The sequence below is a fragment of the Hipposideros armiger genome, unplaced genomic scaffold (genome assembly GCF_001890085.2).
Source record: "Hipposideros armiger isolate ML-2016 unplaced genomic scaffold, ASM189008v1 scaffold_32, whole genome shotgun sequence".
NCBI classification, from domain to species: Eukaryota; Metazoa; Chordata; class Mammalia; order Chiroptera; family Hipposideridae; genus Hipposideros; species Hipposideros armiger.
In genome coordinates, this window is record NW_017731382.1 from 3,724,600 (window position 1) to 3,743,770 (window position 19,171).

General features: G+C 58.0%; 1 protein-coding gene across 2 annotated transcripts in view; it reads right to left on the minus strand.

The window, feature by feature from the left end:
• Positions 1-1,070: 1,070 nt before the first annotated feature.
• The window catches only part of NPEPL1 (aminopeptidase like 1), a 21,274-nt gene continuing 3,173 nt past the window's right edge, over positions 1,071-19,171 (minus strand). Inside the window, exons 1-12 of one of the 2 annotated variants that reach the window (XM_019637231.1) lie at positions 18,937-18,955; positions 18,484-18,669; positions 17,874-18,044; positions 14,817-14,906; positions 14,278-14,359; positions 12,453-12,595; positions 7,403-7,480; positions 4,205-4,305; positions 3,450-3,573; positions 2,905-3,081; positions 2,277-2,387; positions 1,071-1,794 (exon numbers count right to left, since the gene is read on the minus strand). In XM_019637231.1, the coding sequence (XP_019492776.1) occupies positions 1,636-1,794; positions 2,277-2,387; positions 2,905-3,081; positions 3,450-3,573; positions 4,205-4,305; positions 7,403-7,480; positions 12,453-12,595; positions 14,278-14,359; positions 14,817-14,906; positions 17,874-18,044 (1,236 nt within the window). In that variant the 5' untranslated portion in view covers positions 18,484-18,669; positions 18,937-18,955 and the 3' untranslated portion in view covers positions 1,071-1,635. Of the gene's footprint in view, positions 1,795-2,276; positions 2,388-2,904; positions 3,082-3,449; positions 3,574-4,204; positions 4,306-7,402; positions 7,481-12,452; positions 12,596-14,277; positions 14,360-14,816; positions 14,907-17,873; positions 18,045-18,483; positions 18,670-18,936; positions 18,956-19,171 lie in introns of those variants that run through there. The other variant, XM_019637230.1, reaches the window with a different exon arrangement.

Sequence of the window (19,171 nt, forward strand, 5' to 3'; positions counted from 1 at the left end):
CCTGCAGCTGGTCCCCAGCCGGGTCCCTGGCCCTAAGGCCGCCTTTGTGCCTGTACAAGGGAGATTCAGTTCGTCCCCTGCTCCTTGACCCTGCATCCTGCAGCCCCCTGGCCGGGGGGAGCGGACAGTGCCAGCTGCCTGGAGAAGGAACTAGACCACCTCAGTGATCTCTTTCCTCCGGGGCATCTCAGGGGGGAGCTGGCGGAGCTGCTTATTGCAAGGCCATTAAGCAAGCTAATGACCCATGAAGGCTCCTGGCCTCTCCGGCCGCCCTGGCCGCGCCTCCCCGGGCTCAGAGCCCGCTACCCAGCGACTGCCTTGTGACCGCTATTATTGTTCTTTAATGTGTCGGGCCCCCGTTTTCCCAGTCAGGGCCCGGGTCTCGGAGCTGCCTGCCTTTTCTGGCTGGACCAAGACTGTGCACACAGCAGGCAGTTAATAAATATTTACTTGGGGTCAAGCCCAGAAAGAGTCACCTTGATTTCCAGGGCTGGGGAAGGGACTTGGGAGTCAGGGGACACTTGGGCAGGTGTGAGGGAGTCAGTGGGCCAGGGCATAGCCTGGGGACGTGTGTCCTACAGCCATGTTCTCGCCCCTCTGTCCCCAGCAGAGGAGGTACGGGCAGGAGCCTCTGTCAGCTGGGGCCTGAATCTCTGATCTCTTCCTCTGGACTAGGCAGCTGCTGGGATGGAGCACGAGAGGGGGCAGAGGCCCCATCTGCACCCTCACCCAAACTTGGGGAAGCCGGCTCCCACACGCCCTGGCCTCGCCTCACCTGCCTCACCTGGTCCCAGGTGGCAGGGGTCTCCCTGAATCCTGGTTGAGTCCTGCCCTTCAGCCTGAGGATCACGCCCAGGGGGCCTTCAGTGCCGAGGAAACATACCTGACCCAGTATAACACTTGGGGTCACGGTGCGCTTGGGGCTAGGACAGCCTTCCCTGCAGACCCAGCTCAGAGCCTGGCGCTGCTTTGGGAAAAGGTGGCAGCAGCCCAGAGCCTCAGACCCACGGGCAGGCCTCAGGGTGGGTTTCTAAAACAGGGTGGGAGAAAGAGTGAGACGGAGGCAAAGATGAGGTATGGTACAGCCATATTTAATTCAACTGCTGGTGAATTCTAAGGGGCCAGAGCACAGACTTCTCTTGTTCTATAAAATTGGGTCCCCAAAGCAAGTCACCTCCATCCTTTCAAAGGGGGTGTGTTATCTGGAGACAGTGGCAGCCCTGGCTGGGGAACAGGCCTGGGCTCTCTAATGTGGGTGCCATGCGTGGGGCCTGGGGCTAGAAACAGGGCCACGGGCACCCACCTTGGCCACCAAGTGGATGGATGCAGGAGGGCCACCAGGCCAAAAGCGATGGGGCCACTCATGCATCCTGGGGCCCAAGGTCACGCGGAGGCCTCTGGAGAGAGCACCGTTTGCAGAAGCTGGCTGGCAACCCAAACAGAAACAGCCCCAGGGCCCCACCAACCCCTAAGCTGTCTTCTAATACATAAGAAGGAACCAATTCCATTACCATGACAACTAAAAACAAAAACAAACCAAAGCCCACCTTAAGGTATAATCTTTCAACTGCTTAAAATTAATCAGTGCAAAGTGAAACCGGGCCCTCCGTGGCTGGGCCAGGAAGGCGGCCAGCCTCACACGAGCCTGCGCCTCTTGGAGTCCCTCTCCGTGTCCCCCTCCTGGGCGTCTGCCTCACAGCCGAGTGGGGACACCAGGTTCAGCAGCGGGTCCTCAGAGGCTCGTCCGAAGAGCGCCAGCAGGAGGGCCACGCCGAAGCCGGTGGCGCGCTCACCCTACAGGTGAAGGGCAGGGTGGAAGCGCTCTGCCAGCCCAGCCGGCCCAGCTCAGCAAGCCCACCTCTGCGGGGAGGGCCCTTGTTCTGCAGCCCCTCCTGCTGCCCCGCCACACTCGGGCCCAGCCCAGGTCTCCTCAGGGCGCAAAGGCTGAGACCCAGGGCCCTGGGCCTCTTGCAGAGGATGCGCTGGCTAGGGAAGAACCGCACACAGCAGCCACTCTGTTCCCAGAGATGAGGAGACTAGAGGTCAGGGGGGACCACAGCTGGCCGGGAGGCCGGGCCACGGGCAGTATGTCCCTCCACACAGAATGTTTCCGATGAGCTCAGCCTGCAGCTCGAGCCAGGGAGGGACTCGGATGCATGAGCTGGTGGGAGCGCCAGGCCAGTGGGGAGGAGGCGTGTGGGGAAGTGGGCTAGCTGGCCGGCCAAGGGAGTGTCCTCATAGGGGAGGGGATGACACCCACAGGGGCCCAGACTCACGGCGTGCACAGGCGCGGCGATGTCCAGGTGGACCCAGACCCCGGGCCAGTCGAAGCCGATGTGTGAGGCAATGAAAAGGCCAGCACAGGAGCTGGGGCTGTTGTCCCGGTCCTGGCGGGACAGAAGGACAGACGGTGACCCTTCCCCTCCCACCAATGGGGTGGGGGAGAGGGGCGCCACCAAGAACGCCTTTGGGGCTGCTTCTGTGTGGGCCCACTGTGGACACCCCCACACCCTCTGGACCTGCCCCGCCATCCTCAGCCATCACCCGCCCTGATGTCTGCAAAAAAAGGTCCGGGGGGAGGGCCCAGGGCAGAGAAGTAGCTGAGAGGGACCTGGGACCCCACGGGCCTTGCCTTCACCCAGGGGGCAGCCAGCAAAACGACTGGTGGGGGCAGCAGCCCCAAGATGCAGAGGAACCCCAGTACCCACCATGGGGGACATGCTGGCAGGGAGCCCAGGGAGAGGCACATCCCTCCTTCGGACGTCCCCTGCCAGCACAGATCTGGGGCCTCACGGGGTGGGGGGGGGGCCCTGGTCTGTGCCACTGCTGTTTCCAGGGGTGATACCGGCAGGGCTGTGCGTGCCTGTTCTGTGCCATCTGGTGTGGGAGCCACTCCAGACCTACCGCCACCGAGTTCTTCATGTCTGCCACGGCCGAGGTGAACTCGCTGAAGTGCAGCTCAGGACAGTACACAAGCGGGTGCACCAGGTCCCCACACTTCTGCCCGGCCTTCACGCAGGCCGCCTCCCACTCGGCGCTGTTGGTGAGCACGGCTGCGTGGTACTTGCCGGTGGCAATGCCCTGGGAGGTGACCCCGTAGGAGGGGACCAGAGAGATACAGACAGAGCCGCACAGGGGGCATCCACACCGGAGAGGAGGAGAGGGAAACACACAGACAGCAGGAGAGGGCAGACAGCGAACGAAGAAGCCAAAGGAGAGGCAGTGAGAGGCGAAAACCAGACACAGGGGGAGGCGTGAACACAGAGCTCGCAGGGGACGGTTTCCCGGCCTGTCCTGGCCTTCAGGCCTCAGTCCGCGGGCTCTGCGGCCTGTACCCTCCCTGGGTGCCTCAGACAAGCTTCCTGGCCCCTCCCCAGGTTGTGAAGACGAAGTGACAACAATCTCTCCCCGCTTCAGTCCAGAGGGGCTCTGGCTCCCGGGGGACCCACCTGCGCTCCGGTCAGCGTAGCCATGTCCAGGATGATGTCAGCGCCCAGGTCCTTGCAGGCATAGGACACGCCGTCCGCCAGCACCAGCCTGCCCTCAGCGTCCGTGTTGTTGATTTCCACGGTCCTGGGTGGGCAGACACCCCAATCAGGACGACACTCGCTGGGGCACTGGGAACGAGTCCCTCTGGAACTGGGGTGACCCACAGAGGGCCCTCATCTCTAGAACTCCCCCCCACCAGGCGGCAGAGCCACCTCGTCCCCTACAGCCACGTGGTGCCAGGGACAGGAGTCAAGGGCATCAGGCCCATCCCGCTGCTGCTCCCCAGCCGGGAGCTGGGGCGAGCTGCCTCGGCTTCCTCGTCTGCAAGGTGAGGGCAGCATTCCCAGTGCCTGGCCCTGGGTAACGCAGGAGAGGATGCGCCTCGCAGGGTTACCCTGGGGACAGGCACCCGTGTGTGTGTGTGTGTGTGTGTGTGTGTGTGTGTGTGTGTGTGTGTGTAAGAGAGAAAAAGGACTCGTCCTGCTAAAGTAGGGTGAATCCCGAATGCTGGCACCTGGTCCAGTGACAGAGATCACCGGGCACCCCCGGGAGCAAGCCGCCTGCTGCCCAGAGGCACCTTCCCGACAGGCTTTGCCCCTGGCTGGGGTGAGCAGGGTGAAATCGGCCCCCCAGCCAGGCATGGCTCAGGCTGACCAGCCTGGCCCTGGGAAGGAGTGGGCAACGCGCCCAGAGGGAGCAGAGGGGCTGGCCTTACTTTCCTGAGTACAGCAGGTGGATGTCATCCGGCCTGGTTGCATTGGGCCCCACCGCGTTCTCCGCCAGGCAGAACACCGCGTGTAGGTTGTCCTTGAAACCCTGGAGGGGACGGGGCAGAGGCCCCAGTTAAAGGCTGGTGGTGCTCGGAGGAGGAAGGGGAGGCCGGAGCTCTCTGGCCCGCTGCGCTCCACAGCCGATGGACGGACAGACAGGGCAGCAGGGAGCAGGGCTTCCCCGCCACTCTCTGGCAGTCCTGGCAGCGGGCAAAAAGGCCGAGGCTCCCCCCCATCTGGGAAAGCCCTGCTCTTCTCCCCTGGAGCCCACGGAGGGCAGGGATGAGCCAGAAGCGGGCCGCAGCTGCAGGCGTTATCCTGGTTCTGCCGCTTCCCCGGGGTGAGAGGCAAGCCGGTCACCCAGCCAGCGGTCCGTGTCCCTCACCATACAAACCTGCTGAGCTCCACACCGCCTGTGAACAGGGACCTCAAAACGGGAAGCATCTACCTGCTGGGGCCCTTCCTAGCCATCCTGTCCAGATGCCAGGACAGACCCTCTGCTGGAGCCGAAATCAGGGATAAACAGCAAAGACGAGACAGTGCCAGCCACGGGAGTCCTCCAATCCACTTCCCCACAGGCCGGGCCACCAACCAGCAGCAGCTGTTCCCTTCAGAGAGCCACCAGAGAGCCCCTACAGCTGGGCCTGGTCCCCTCACCCCTCACAGCCTCTGACAAGCTCGTCGACCAGGGCAGCAGGCCCCGGTGGGCGGGGGCAGGTGGCAGGGGCCGGGCCTGCGGTGCTGAGCCAGGCGAGTGCCTCACTGAGTGCTGGCGGCTCTCCTGGTTAGTCTCCAGCCAGCAAGTGGACAAGAGTGCAGGTGACTGATCCTTAGGTCACTTCCCCCCACAGGGCTCATGGGGACCTGCGGCCTGTCGCTCCGCTTGGGAGAGACCCTAGGAAGGCTGGTCTGGCTCTGGGCCGGGCTCTGGAGGTGCTGGCCCCTCGGCCCTGCTAGAAGCCCCGGGGCAGTCGGGACGCCCCCGCCCCATGTGGGCCAAGCCCCTCCTTTCTCCTGGGATTCTCGCTCCTTTCTCAGGGACCAAGCTAGACCCCTGAGGCAGGAATAGAAACGATTTGCCAAGGCCTTTTGTTTCACTCTAAGTTTACTGCACAGGTGGCCCCGGATGGGTACAGGAGGTCTTGTATGTAGTGACAGGAAGGGCTGAGTCTCTTAGAAGTGGCCTGAAGCAACGACAGGAGGAGGTAAGCCACCCCCATGGAGGTTAGGGCACACCACACCTTTGTTGCATAAACACGTTTTATGGCACTTGGTCTTTGGGCTCCAAAGGACATCGCCCAACCCCCGCCCCCCAGCACAGCCGTGGGCAGGGAAGGGCGGCCTTGCATTTTTGGAACCTTTGGCCTCTGATGGGTGTGGACCCCCAGGGTGAGGCAATGCACCCCATTACCACCAAAGTATTTCTGCCTGTGTTCCTGGGGACGAGGCCTGGACTCCCCGAGAACAGACGAGGGGCCCTGTACTTCCCGCGGGCCTCCTTAACCACAAGCCTTTAGCAAGAAGATGCCTGCTGCCTCCTTGGGGCAAACACAGGAGGGCAGCCACCACCAGCTGGTCCCTCTACTGGGGGTCCCCAAAGTCACCACCAGCTGGTCTCTAACCAGGGGCTCCCCAAAGTCGCTACCTGCTGGTCCCTTAACTGGGGGCTCCCCCTTGCTCCGGAATCTGGTTCCAATTGTTGGGCTCCATGTGGCCGGGCATGTCCGGCCCTGTCCATGGGGAGCCTGCTGCTTGGTGAGCTGGTCTCCGCGATCTCGGACGTGCGGGTAATGGTGGGCACGCGGCCCCTCTGACTCCCCTGGACACCCTTGCTCAATGGTCACAGGCTACTCCCAGGGCAGACCCCAGTCCTTCACACCTGACTGTGGTTCTCAAATCCAAGCCAGCCCCTCCCCAGCCCCCGAGTGTGAGCAGCAGGCCAGGCTGGCGCAACCTGCCCCAGAGCACCCCTTCCCATTTGGGTTTTGAGAGAAGAGGCTCTTAGAACCAAGTGGGGTCTCATGAAGCCTGAATGGCACAAGGTCAAGACTGCATTCACACGAGGTGACCCTGGCAGGAGGCGGCTGAGGAAGCTGCCTTCCCCTGAGGCCTGGCAGCCAGCCGTACTGCCCCCTTTCCCTCCCCGGTCGGATCGGCGCTGCTGCACCGCCCCCCTCGCCTTCTGGGCCATGATGGACCCTGGACAGCCAGGTCTGCAGAGGATGAAGACGGCGGTCCCGGGTCCCCACCAGCACAGGTGGCACTCCCATGGTGGGTCTGGTAGGTGACTGGCCGACGCCAAAGGCTGAGCTGATGTGAAGTCAGACAACAGAAAGCTCAGATGTAGCAGGTGGCACCAGATAGGCCCTCCTTCTGACATGTCACCCCAGGCCGGAGGATAAAAAACCAAGTCCCCATGGCCCAGTGAGGGCTGTCGCTGCTGTCCTCCCAGCTCAGGGACCCCCCTCCACCAGCTTTTGGCTTCCGCCAAAGCAGGACCCTCTGTCTGAAGGTTTCCCTGCTGACAGGGGAACCTGGCTTCCATGGGGCGCCCGGGTGCAGCCCTTATAAATCCTAAGTCCATCCCTTACTCCATGATGGACCCCCAAGCACTGGCCTCCCAGCCTGAGCTGAGGGCGTCTGCTAGTGCTGAGTGTGGGAGCGAGTCAGTCCTGGCAAGGCCATTTCCCAGTGGCCACTATGACACAGAGAAAGGCTGTTGGGAGGGACACGTAGGGAAACGTATGCTTGCGAGCTCGGTCCAGGGCCCAACGCATGGGGCTCCACCTGCTCGTGCCGTGTGGTCTCAGGTCAGGATTCTTCACTTAACACTCAAGGGGCACCTGGTACAAGCCAGGCCCTGAGCAGCAGGCACGCGGCACTCTACTGTTGGGTGACACACTCAGACAGGGAGGACACTCAGGTAGAGGCCACACACCCAGTAAAAGGAGCCTGGATAGAAAGCAGGGAGCTCTGGGAGTTCAGGAGGAAACCAACATGGGAACACAGAGGAGGGACGAAGCCACCAAGCTGTGGAGACTCAGGAAGGCCTAGATGGGGGCCCGGGAGGGAAGGCAGGAAGACACAGAGAGCATGCCCAGGGAGCCCTCGTCCCCAGGACTGCAGAGGTGGGCCTCACTCACCTGCTTGACAGCGGCTCTGAAGGCCCCCAGGACGGCTGCAGCGCCCCCACAGTCTCTCTTCATGCCCGGCATGGTGGTCTGGGGATGGCACAAATGGGGGTGATGCGGTCAGTGGATGCTGACCAGCCAGCACCAGTGCCCCACCTGCCCTGCTGGCTTGGCCAGACACACCAGGGCCCCAGAGGAGTTCCCCAGACCCACAGGACCTGGTGCCACAGAACCCTGGAAACTCCCACTGTCAGGGCTGTAATGGCCAAAGACCAGGGGACCCTGTCACTTGAGCAGAGCTTTGGGGCTCTCCACAGGAACGGGGCCAGGCGTGAGAAGGAGAAGAAAGAGGGTGAGGCATCCCGTATTTGCCATGGCCAGGCTGCTACACGGACACAGCCACCCTGGCTTGGAGGCCAGGCCCTGAGCCCCATGTCACCAGGCTGCCCAGGGAACAGGCCCACTTCCTCACACAGGCATTTAAAGCTGTCACCATCTGGCCTCACTGACACTTCTGTCCTCGGCTGTCTGCTCCTCCATGGCGCTGTCTTGAATGATCCGCTTTAGTTAATGTGCACTCTCCCAAACGTCACTGGCCATCACCAGTCCCGCCCCCACTGGCAAGGACGCCTGCAACCCCACCATCCCGCCCACCCGCTGTTGGCATCTCCTGGGTAGGTGTGAGGCTGCTGGAAACAGAGGCACCCTCCTGCCACGGAGGCAAATGTGATTTTCTATAAACTAGTTGAGAGTGGTCACACATTTTTACATTTTAAAGGCTCCCAACTCTAATTGACAAGTTCATATTTTAAATTAATAGCAGGTCAGCCCGTGTAAGGATTCGGGTTTGAAATGCACTGAATGATTTTTTTTTTGAACCTTTATCGGATTACAGGGGCCTTGCATTTTAATGGAAAGTATTTTTAGATATAAACTGAGCTGCTTTTACAATTAAGTCGTGTGAAAATGACCCAGCTAGCACTACAGAACAGAAGCTGTCTCTTTTGACCTAAACTGCGAGAAAGCACAGGATTGTTTAAACGGAAAAATGGGACCTCAGATCTGGAATCAATCCACTTGCAAAATGGCCCCTACAGAAAACAGCTTGAGATGGTGGCTGGAATTGTGACTCCGTCACCAGCCCAACCTCCCAACCATGGGCACAGCTGCCAAACCGCCATGGTAGGCCCACTGAGGGTGTACGCGTCGCAGCCTCCGGGACCCCGTTCCCACTTTTATTAAGGAAACGTTTCCCATAGTAACACTGGGTGCTACCTGCCTTTCTCACTGGGTTGACACTTGCACCAATGGAGCACAAGCGACCACAGGCTGGGGCTGCAGCACGGAGCCAAACATGGTACCCAGTGACCTGGCAGTGCCTGGCCTCATGTCCAGCCCTCCAGGGAAGTAAAACACTGCGATTTCACTTGAGTTTCCTTGCTGAAGCAGTAAAATTATTAACTTAAAAAAATCTCAACTGTTGAGTACAGCCACTTTCAATGTTCTGCGTGATGGAATGGAAGGTACTCGAAAAGCACAATGGCTCCCCGACGCTTGAGGGCTGGTTAGAGCAGAAGCAGGGGACCGGTCCTTTGAGTTGTGAGTTGACCCAGCTTCTGTTCTCACCAACACCGTCCTTACTTGAAAGGACAGCTGACACACGAGGGTTATTCAGACTTGGGTATCTGGCAGCTGTTTCCTCAACAATGAAAAGTGAGTCTCTCAGTTCCAGGAAAACAGCTACATTATTTGTTGCCAATGGCAAAATTGGAGCTTTCAAGCAAAAATCAGAACTTTGCAAAACTTGTTATCTGCCTCCGTGACAGCTTCCTAATACACAACAACTTTTTAAATGAGATGGGGGGGGGGTGATATTAATGAATGTGATTTAAAAAAATATTACATAAGGAAATGTGTCAACATTTGGAGGTTCTGCATAACTCTGCAAGCAGTATTTTCCAAATGACCTGTGCATGATATTACAAAATCATGCATTCAAAGTTCGAGATAGACCAGTAGGTTTTGACGTAACAGTGCAAAAGGTCACTGACATTGTTTCAGATTCCACGTTGTAACTAACCTTTCAGGAACCACTGCTTGTGGAGTTTTGGTGTACTACTAGCAAAGAAGAATGTCCTCGGTTATCTGAGAAGTGCACTAAAACACTTCTCCCTTTTCCACTGCAAAATGAGTGAGGCCAGATTTCCTTTCTCCATTTCAACTAAAACAACATCTCTTAATAGACTAAATGCCGAAGCAGACACGCGATCACTGCTAGCTTCTATTAGGGCAGACACTGAAGAGATTTGCAAAAAATGTAAAGCAACACCACTCTTCTCGCTACTTATTTTTCATTTTGGAAAATTAGTTATTTTCATAAAATTATATCCTTTACATTAACATGCAATGGATTTATATTGCTATTTTTACATGAATTAATAAATATCTTTAAAATTTCCAAGTTTTAACTCCCAGTTGGGGAAATCTCAACGGACATCACCTGTATAAACAAAATGTCTTTGGGACCAATACGTTTAAGAGCAAAAAGGGTCCTGAGACTAATATATTTGAGATCTGCTAGCTCACGCTGATCCTGATCTGCCTTTGAAATCTTTGGAAATTGAGATGTGATTGTTCCTGCAAAATTGGGAGCTGGGCCACCAGCAAAATGACTAATTCCCAGGCAGCCCAGCTTCTCACTCTGACCCTCCAACAAGCCAACATCAAAACAAGCTTCCGACCAGTTCTACCAGCCAGAACTCAGCTGATTCAGGGAAAAGGTGTGTGTGTGTGGGGGGGGGTGGGAGTGGGGGTGGCCAGCACCAGGGAAGACAGAGGGGGCTCATTGTCTGTGGGGAATTTCAAAAACGGTAATAAACCGACTAAAAGTCAGTGTGCCTGTTGTCATCCCTGGTAAATTATTCCTCCTGAAAAAAAACCTGTTGTTGGTTGAAGTGAGTCCTAGTCATGTAAATGAAAGCTTCAAATTGCCTGTTTTAATCACTTATCCTTTTAGAAACATTATTCTAATGGATGGTAATAACCGCCAGTTACACAACTGGCCTGACCCGTGCGCCTTCTCATTCTGAGGCTGCATCCTAACAATGGGAATCGGAGTCGAGCAGGCTGGCTCTGAATGGAGTGGGGTGTCTGCAGCGCCTGCGATGTCACATGTGTCTGCCTTCAAATAGAGGACTCAACATAACCCGGAGGGTGCGGTGAGCTTGGGTCTCTTCGCTTCCCTTAGTCTGAGAACACCTGCAGTTGTGTTTAAAATGTTTTTACTCCACAGACATTTGAAAGCCACTAGAGGCAATCTCAAAGAAAGGAAGACATGGACAATGTCGCAACTTCTGGAGTTTGTTGGGAAATGGAATTTTTAGCAGTCTCTGCCAAGTGATCCTGCGGTGAAAGACTTTTCCTGAGTGTGTATCAGTTGCTTCGTGCAACAGAAACTCCTCAAAGCTAAAATTAACAGTGTTTTTGGGTCGACTATGAGTGAAGACAGACTAACAAATCTGGTACCTCTGTCCAGTGAATCTAAAGATGTAAAGATCAATTGTGATCAAATCACTGACAAATCCTCAGAAGGTAGATCTGGAAACAGAAACTATAACACCAACCAATACTGAGGCATAAGATTTTTCTATTAAAAAATTACATTAATGCTACTTAACAGTATGAATCAATTACTGTTTTCTTAATTCATACTGTAATATTTGTTTTTAAATTTTTACTGGCATAATAATATGTATGCAATTCAATATAAGAGAACTCACTATCAGTTAATTGACTATTGGCGTTTCTTTTTTTAAACCTTTGTTATTATTAGTTTCATTTCCTGATTAGTCCTGAAAATAATTTCATTGTTTAGAGGAGGAGGGATGTTAAAAAATATATAACATCATCCACTCCAGCTACCAAATACACCAGACAGGCTAGAAGTACAAGAAATAGTACAATCCCTACCATAAATACCAACTAACATTGGGGTTGAATATCAGAGAGGCGACAGGGCTTGGTGGGGCCTGCAGCAAACTGGGGTAGATAGGGTATAACCCAGGGACAGGACCACTCAGCTCCAGCAGGACGCTGCCAGGTGGAAACGCAGGACCAGCACTGCCAGATCTTCTGAGTTTACAAAAAGTCCGAAATCCAGTCTTTTGTGAGAATTCTTCCTGTTTTTAAATGTTGGTAACTAATTCAGATTTTAAACTACCATTTGCACCAACAAGACACATCTGTGAGCCAGGCGGGCTGCTAGTTTTCAGTGTGGGCTCTGTGTGAGCTTAGCATGTCCTCTCCCTTCTAAAACTGTCTCTCTGGGCTGGTTGCTTGTCTTCCGATTTCCTGCGGCATGAATTTCACGTCAGCTCCTTCTGAGTCCATCTCAGGTTTGCCCCTCGGAGCCCAGCGTGGCGCCCAGGGGCTGCTCCACACAAATGTGAGTGATGAGTGGATGCAGACTGGTACCATCACTCCTATTCCTGGTACCATCAGAGCTCCCAGTGCCCAGAGGGCCCCTAACGTGCTGGGTATGGGAAAGGGTGGGCCGCTCGGAGGCAGACCAACGATGCGGGCACGGACTGGCATCCTAAGTACCTGTCCTCCTGAGACAGCGGACTTCAAAGGCCACCCACAGGAGAGGCTTCTGGGCTTCAGCCTCACAGCCATGCGCCCAGGCAGCTTGCCTTGGGTCCCAGCTCCCCTCGCTTTACGCCAGATGCCCGCTTTCTGAGTGGTCTGTGCAGACCACCCCTGAACACTGTCTCCACGGAAACCAGGGTGACCGTGGTTCCTTGAACCCTGCCTCCCTGGGTTCTGTTGGCCTGCCCTTTAATCACTTCTGCGGCCTTTTTCTAGATCCTTCCAGCTTTTTCCACCCTGTTTGAAGAGTGAAATCGTCTCCCTCTTGGGAGGGGAATTAGCTCTATTGACTCTCTTCCTGAACTCGGCTACCCAGAGGCACGCCCCAGCTCCGAGTTCCCAGGATCCTGGCCGCCTTCCTCCAATACCTGAGAGCTCAGGAGCCCGCCCAGAGCCCTGCACCCCAGGACCTCACCTTCCCTTTGATGCTGAGACCCCCGGTGTCGTAGACGATTCCTTTGCCCACCCATGCAATGGTCTGGGTGGCTCCGTCCGGGGTGTGGCTGAGGATGGCCAGAGCTGGGGGGTGGAGGGCAGCTTTGCCAACCCCGTAGATTCCTATGGGAAGCACGGGGAGGGGTCTGTTAGGCTGGGGTTGAACTGAGCAAAGGACTCCCAACAGCCCCCCAGAGACACCAGCTCCCCTCGCCCCCCAGGAAACACCTTCCGGCTTCGGGCTATTGCTCCTGGCGATTGTGCTGTCCGAGCCGAGCTCCTGGCCCCCTTTCCTGCCCCTGACCAGTGGGGGATGAGGAATGCAAATCAGCTCCAAAGCTCTGAGACTGCAAATGCATTCTATGCGAAGCATTGTTAGGCCAGAAAACCCACTGAGAGAAAAAGATTGTATCATTCCCAGAAAGAAATGAACAGGACTGCAGAATGAAATGATTTTTGGATAATGCTTCAAGGTCGCCCCAGCCCACGCTCGCTCTCCCTTCTCTGAACCCTCCCTGTACTCAGAAGTGCATCACCCTCTCCAAGCTCACTCCAACCACAGCCTCACTGTTCATTTTATGCCCCATCTTCTCAAGAAAATCGTGGCCTGCTGTGGGCAGAGTCCATGTCCCAGGTTCCCCAATAATGGAGCTGAACAATAATCACAGCAGCCGAGGCGAGAGCCAACAGTGGCTTCCTGACAAACTCTTCCTCAGCCTGCAAGACCCACTGTAAAGGCAGGAGTGGCCTCTCCTTCCACCTGTAACTGCTTTGTGTGTCTGTGGCAGGCACCTCTGAGATGGCCCCCGAGGACCCCCACCTCAAGGCATTCATGGCCAAATGCACCTCTCCCTCTAAGTGTGGGCAGGGCCTTGTGTCTCAGCTCTGCAGGGTAAGACAGAAGTGAGAGATACCACTTCTGAGATCAGGTTACAAAAAAGACCTTGCCTCTACCTTGCTCATTTGCTCTTTCTCGCTCTCTCACTCAGAGACCTCGCCCCAGGGAAGCAGCTGCCAAAAGCTGTAAGCCACTCAAGGAGAGGCCCACAGGACAAGGACAGACTGTGGGCACCTGAGGCCTGCTGGCAGCACATCACTGGCCCCAGGCAAGCCCTCAGAGGGCTGCAGCCCCACCAACACCTTGATGGCAGCCTGGGCCCAGGACCCTGCTAAGCCAGGCCTGACTCCCCGCCCACAGAGCTGTGACAGCATGAATGCGTGTGGCTGTCAGTGGCTACCTTCTGGGGGAATCTGGTTTGCAGCCATAGATAACACATACAGTGGCCCTCCCCCCAGCCAGTCTGCAAGTACCGTGTCCTAGTCACTGTACCTCCAGCGCCCGGGGAGTGGAGGTAATCAGGGAAGGCTCTCTGAGGAGGTGGCTTTGAGCCGAGCCGTGGCTCTGCCATGAGAGAACTTCCTGGGAGAAAGTATTCCAGATAGAGAGAACCTAGTACAAGGCCCTGATGTGGACGTGAACTTGTGTATTCGAGGAACAGAAAGGCCCTGCTGAGGTGGCCCACGAGCCAGGACAGCAGCACATGAGGAGGCTGGAGAGGGATGGGATGGGGAAGGACTTGGAGCCTATGGTGTCCAAATGTGATTCAGAATCTGAACTGCTGCCTCCTTTCTACCCCAGAGACAGTCTGCTTCTCAGGGTTTGGTCTCAGGGTTGGACACAAGCCGCTTTCTTTCAGGATGGACCTTGGGACAACACACCATGTGGCCCACTGCCATTCTGCCACCCAAGGTACCCCAGACCGTGCCCTGAGGCTGTGACCTGCAAGGACCAGGCTCCCACCCACCTCCAAATCCTCTTGTCTTCAGCTCCTCGTCCCGGATGATGGTTGGGGCGATCCCCAGATCTTTTCCAACTTTCTTAATCTCCTGGATGTGTTCATGGAAAAAACAACACCAGGACACGTGAAGACAGCTTAAACTGAGGCGACGCCCAGGCTCCGGGCCAGGGATGAGCCGAGGGCTGCATGGCGGGAGAGGAACCAGGTTTGCAAGCCAGCGGCTCCAACTCTCTCGGCTTTGAGTGTGATTAAACCCAGGAGAGAAGGCTCAGCCTCCAAACTCTGCAATTTCCTGCAGCTCATGGCTGGAGTCCTGCAGAGGGGCCTTCAAGGGAGGCTCTGTCCCCGCTCCGCCCTTGACCAAGGCCTGCTGGCTCCTTGGAGCTGGGTGGACAGCAGGACTTCATCCCCACAGCCCTAGGCTTCCCTAGGTAAGGTGCAGAGACTGTAAACACTGTCCCCCTCCAGCCCCCACATTTCCTCTGAACTTGGGGTCTACCAGCACCCATTCCATCCTGGTCCCACCCGCGGGCAGGGCCACGCACCTCGAGGAAGTTGTCTGTGTTCATCTCATTGCAGGGTGTGTCCACAATGCGGGCGGCCAGCCGTACACCTTCCGTGGCGCTCGCTAAGCACTAGAACACAAAGCACAGGTTGTCACTGGGGCCCTGGGACCAGGTGGGAGGGGGCCGCCCTCCTTGTCTGTTGCCCACCAGAGGCACACGTCGCCTGGGACAGGTTGCGGGGCTGCGGAGAGGACAGCGAGGGGCAGGTGGAGGGGGAAGTCATGCCTCCTGCTGTCGCTCGCCCATGCCTGAGACCCACCAGCGAGCTACAGAAGTGGGCACCCTGCCTCCAGAATCTCAGTGACCCTTCAGCCTGGCATCCCGACCTGGCATAAGTGGGCCCACCTTCCTTTCCAAGCCTCACCTCCTACTGCTCTCCCAGCAGCAGGTGGCCCTTGCACCTGGCCCAGGGTATGTCCTGGGCCCTCCTCTCTCTGGCCTCCGCCCAAATCCCCACACCCTCTCTCAGGGGGAGGTGCTGCCTGTACGATGGACCGAATGTCTGAGTCCCCCAGACCCACAGGACATGTATTAGGAGGCCTTTGGGAAGTCACGGGGGTGAGGCCCCCTGAGGGGATTAGTGTTCTCATGAGAAGAGAAAGACCAGAGCACGCTGTCTGAAAGCCAGGGAGACAGCCCTCAGCAGAGCCTGATCTCGGCCCTCCCGCCTCCAGCACTGTGAGAAATAGATGTCTGTTGGTTAAGCCACCCGTCTACGGGATTTTCTTAGGGCGGCCTGAGCTGACCAACACACCCTCCCTTCTCTTGTGGCCAAGATCCCAGCCATCCAAGGCCATGTCCTCTGGAAGGTCTCCAGATCCTCCTGAGGGAGTAAAAGTGCTGTACGTTCTGAGCCCCTGGCCCACGGGCCGTGCAGCCACCCTCGGGCTCGTAGGGGCATTTTTCTGACTTGAGCCCCATGTGAGTGTGTCATAGACTCCGCCCACCCTGGTTTTTCTGGTCATCTGAGGCGACACTGCTCTAGGCACAGGGCAGCTCATACCTCGACCCAGCACCCAGAAGGGAGCAGGCGCCTGACACTGGCCACCACAGACGCCTCGGGCAAGGGTGCACGCGTGCCTGGGGACACATCCCAGAAACTGGCGGCCCTCCACCCCCTGGGTTTTCTGCAAGGAGCTTCCATTCTGCTTTTGCTTCAGCCCTGGCCTGAGGTTTGCTGCCTTCTCGCTTGTCTCTGCCCCACCACCCACTCCCAAGCTTCAGCTAGGCCAGCCCTGCTGCTCTACCCAGCCCACGGGAAAGAGGCGATATTAAGAGAAAAGCAGCTCAGGGTTAGCAGGGGTGCAGACAGCAGCAAGCGAGCATCACCTTTTCTGGTCCCACAGTGTCAGGGAGGGTAGGCTCTGGGTCAATAACACCAGCCCTGCCACCTCCCAGGCCCTGTCCAATTGCTGCGACAGCTCTGCCTGTCCCAAAGCAATTAAACCCCAAAGCCCCAAAGAAAGAGATGCAAGACTTGACAGCTCAGATATGAGATGTACCCGTGGGGTCCCGTCACCTGTCAGCGGGCTCTACCCTGGAAGGGTGAGGGTCCCCAGCTGTGGGAGTTGCAGTGGCCCATTGCTCATCTCTGACGCAGCCCGGGGCCGCTGTCTCGGAAGTGCGTCAGTGCCCTGAGACTTGTCTTGAAGGAGGCCAGGCGCTCACTATGCTGACCTCCAGTGAACAAGCTCCCAGCCCAGCTGGCGTGGGCATGTAGGGGGCTGGAGGAGGCTCCCAGGGCCCACCTCCACTGCAGAGCCACACGGCCTTGGGGAAGAGCTTGCCCCTCGTCCAACCTGCTTCCTCATCACAAACGCAGGATCATTCATCCATTCATTCCATCCACGCTGATGCGAGCGCCTGCTATGTGCCAGGCTCCATGCTAGACTCAGAATCCAAAGATGTCCAAGGGACGTCCAGCAGAGATCACAACAGACCATTCCATGCAATGCTAGAGGAGGAGGGTGACAGACAGGCCACAGGGACCCGGAGAGGACCAGGATCTAGAAGGGGGCTGAGGAGGTCCCCATGGTGAAGAAAAGGCCACACGGGTATCAGAACCTCACGTGTCCATGATCTAAGAGAGATAGCAGCCATGATTAAAACCTGGCTCTACCCCTTGCTGGCGTGGCCCAGAAAGTCACTAAATGTCTCTGAGCCTCAGTTTGTTCAAGTCTAAAGTGGGAATAACAACAGGACCCGCCTCACAGGGCTGCTGTGAGGACTAAGTAAAGCGGTCCCTGTGTGTACACAGGTGCGCTCACACCAGGACCTGATACCTGGCAAGCACTCAGAAAACGCTGGCACTCACTTTGTAAGGCAGTGGGAGGGGGGACCTGAAGGGAGGGCCTCTGGAGGCCGCAAGACCAACTCAGGGGCATCTGCAAGGGTCCAGGAGAGCAGTGGGGTGTGGGGGGCGGAGCCAGAGGCAGTGGTCCCGTGCTGGGACCAGGTCCCTGGCCTCTGGCAGCTCCCATTCCAGCACGGGGCACAGGAGCCACACAAAGATGTACAATGCCGGGTAGGGATGGCACTCAGCTGGCAGACAGCCTGATGGTGTGGAAGGGGCCATGTCAGCCAGGGTGGCCAGGCCTCCCTGGGGAAGGCACGTGGGCAGAAGCCAGAAGGGAACCTGACATTCGGCCCATACAAGGACTTCTAAGTGGGAAATCACTTCCAGCTTTGCGTGCCTCAAAAGGATTATTCTGAGGATCAAATGAAATAACATGCAAAATTGTTCGCCATACGGGGAACATGATATATACACGGACGGGGTTGTTAGCATTAAAACACGAAAGCGCCTGGCGCTGCTTAAGTGCTAGGTAAACACTGGCTGAACAGAACCGAATCCTGAAAACACAGACCACCCTCGGGGAGAGGGAGCCTGCAGCCCGGTTCCGAAGGCCTCTGGGGCCGTCTCAGGAATGACAGCAGTCTTCCCCAAGAAGGGAGAGGGGGCCCCCCAGACACCCCGCCCTCGCGGCCCAGCTCAGTGGGGGCCCTGGGACATGGTCTGAACGTCCGGACACCCACTTGCAAAGTGGACACTTCCACAGGCCCGTTGTCTTGTCCGACCAGGAAAAACTCCACGGTGACCGTCTTCTTCTCTGGGCGCCGCGAAGCACCCGAGCGGTGGGTAAACAGCGGGAAGGCGCGGGCCAGGGCGCAGGCGGAGGCGAAGGCGTCGGACCGCTCACAGACCATCTAGGGCACAGAGAGGCAGGGCCGTGAGTTGGGCGCAGGGCCCACCCAGGGCCAGGGCTCACAGCCGGGTCAGAGGCCCCAACCAAACCGGCGCTCGGGGACGGTCCCCCAAACCACGGTCTGGCCACAGGAGCAGAACACACAGGCCACCGGATGTGTGCTGCCCAGCGCCTCCCGAGACAGGAAAGCGGGACGTGGAGGGACAAGCAGCAGACCCCCGTCTGGGCCTGAGTCTCAGATTTGCCACCAAAACTGATCCGGGCGCCGTGGCTTCGTCTCTCTGCCCTCCGTTTCCCTGTCCGCCTGTCAAGCAGGGGTCACAAGGTCGGGCGTGGCGGCCCACGACCGCGGCTGTGGGCCCGAGCGCTGGGTGGCCGCGGCCGGGCTCGCGAGACACGAGGTCCCTGCTGGAGGAGCCGCTTCCCTCGGAGGCACTCACCACGATGCAGCGGTGCGTTCCCGGCGGCAGGCAGGTCCGCACCAGCCGGGTGACGAAGTGCGCGGCCGAGGGGCTGTTGTGCCGGCTCAGCCGCGAGGGCAGGGCGGCCACGGTGGCGTAGTTCAGGTAGAGGGGGCAGCTGTCCGTGGGGTTGGGGTTGAGCGTGCTTAGCGCGGCCTGCCAGAGCTGCATCAGAGGGAGACACAAAGACACACGCCAGGCTCCAGGCGGCCGCGTGCCCGGCCTGGCCGCGGGGCGCGCACACTCGCGCTGTGCAAGGGCCCCCTCGCAGCTCCCCCGAGGCCCCCACCGTCCATAACTAAGGTGTCACAGCTCGCTCGAGCTAAGTGTGTGTGTGTATCCGCGGGCACGATTCCACCCTTGTGGGGCGAAGCCCTGGGAACGGAAAAGGCCAGTTTGGGGGATGCTTTGCTTCAAACGCTGGAAACCCACATGGGGGGCCCCAGCCAGGTGCCACTGAACGGGGGGCAGGCGGGTACTGCCGGGGCACGGCCCTCGAGGCAGTTCTGCCGAGGCGGTCACAGCTGCCGGCTCTCCCAGGAGCGCGGCCCCGGCGCGGGCGGGGCCGGGCGCGCGCCTGCTCTGCTGGTTGTAACGAGGCGGGCGGCCCGGGCCTGGGAGGCCGGCCTGGCCTTGCGCGCCCCGGCGGCGGGCGGGGGGCTCGGGC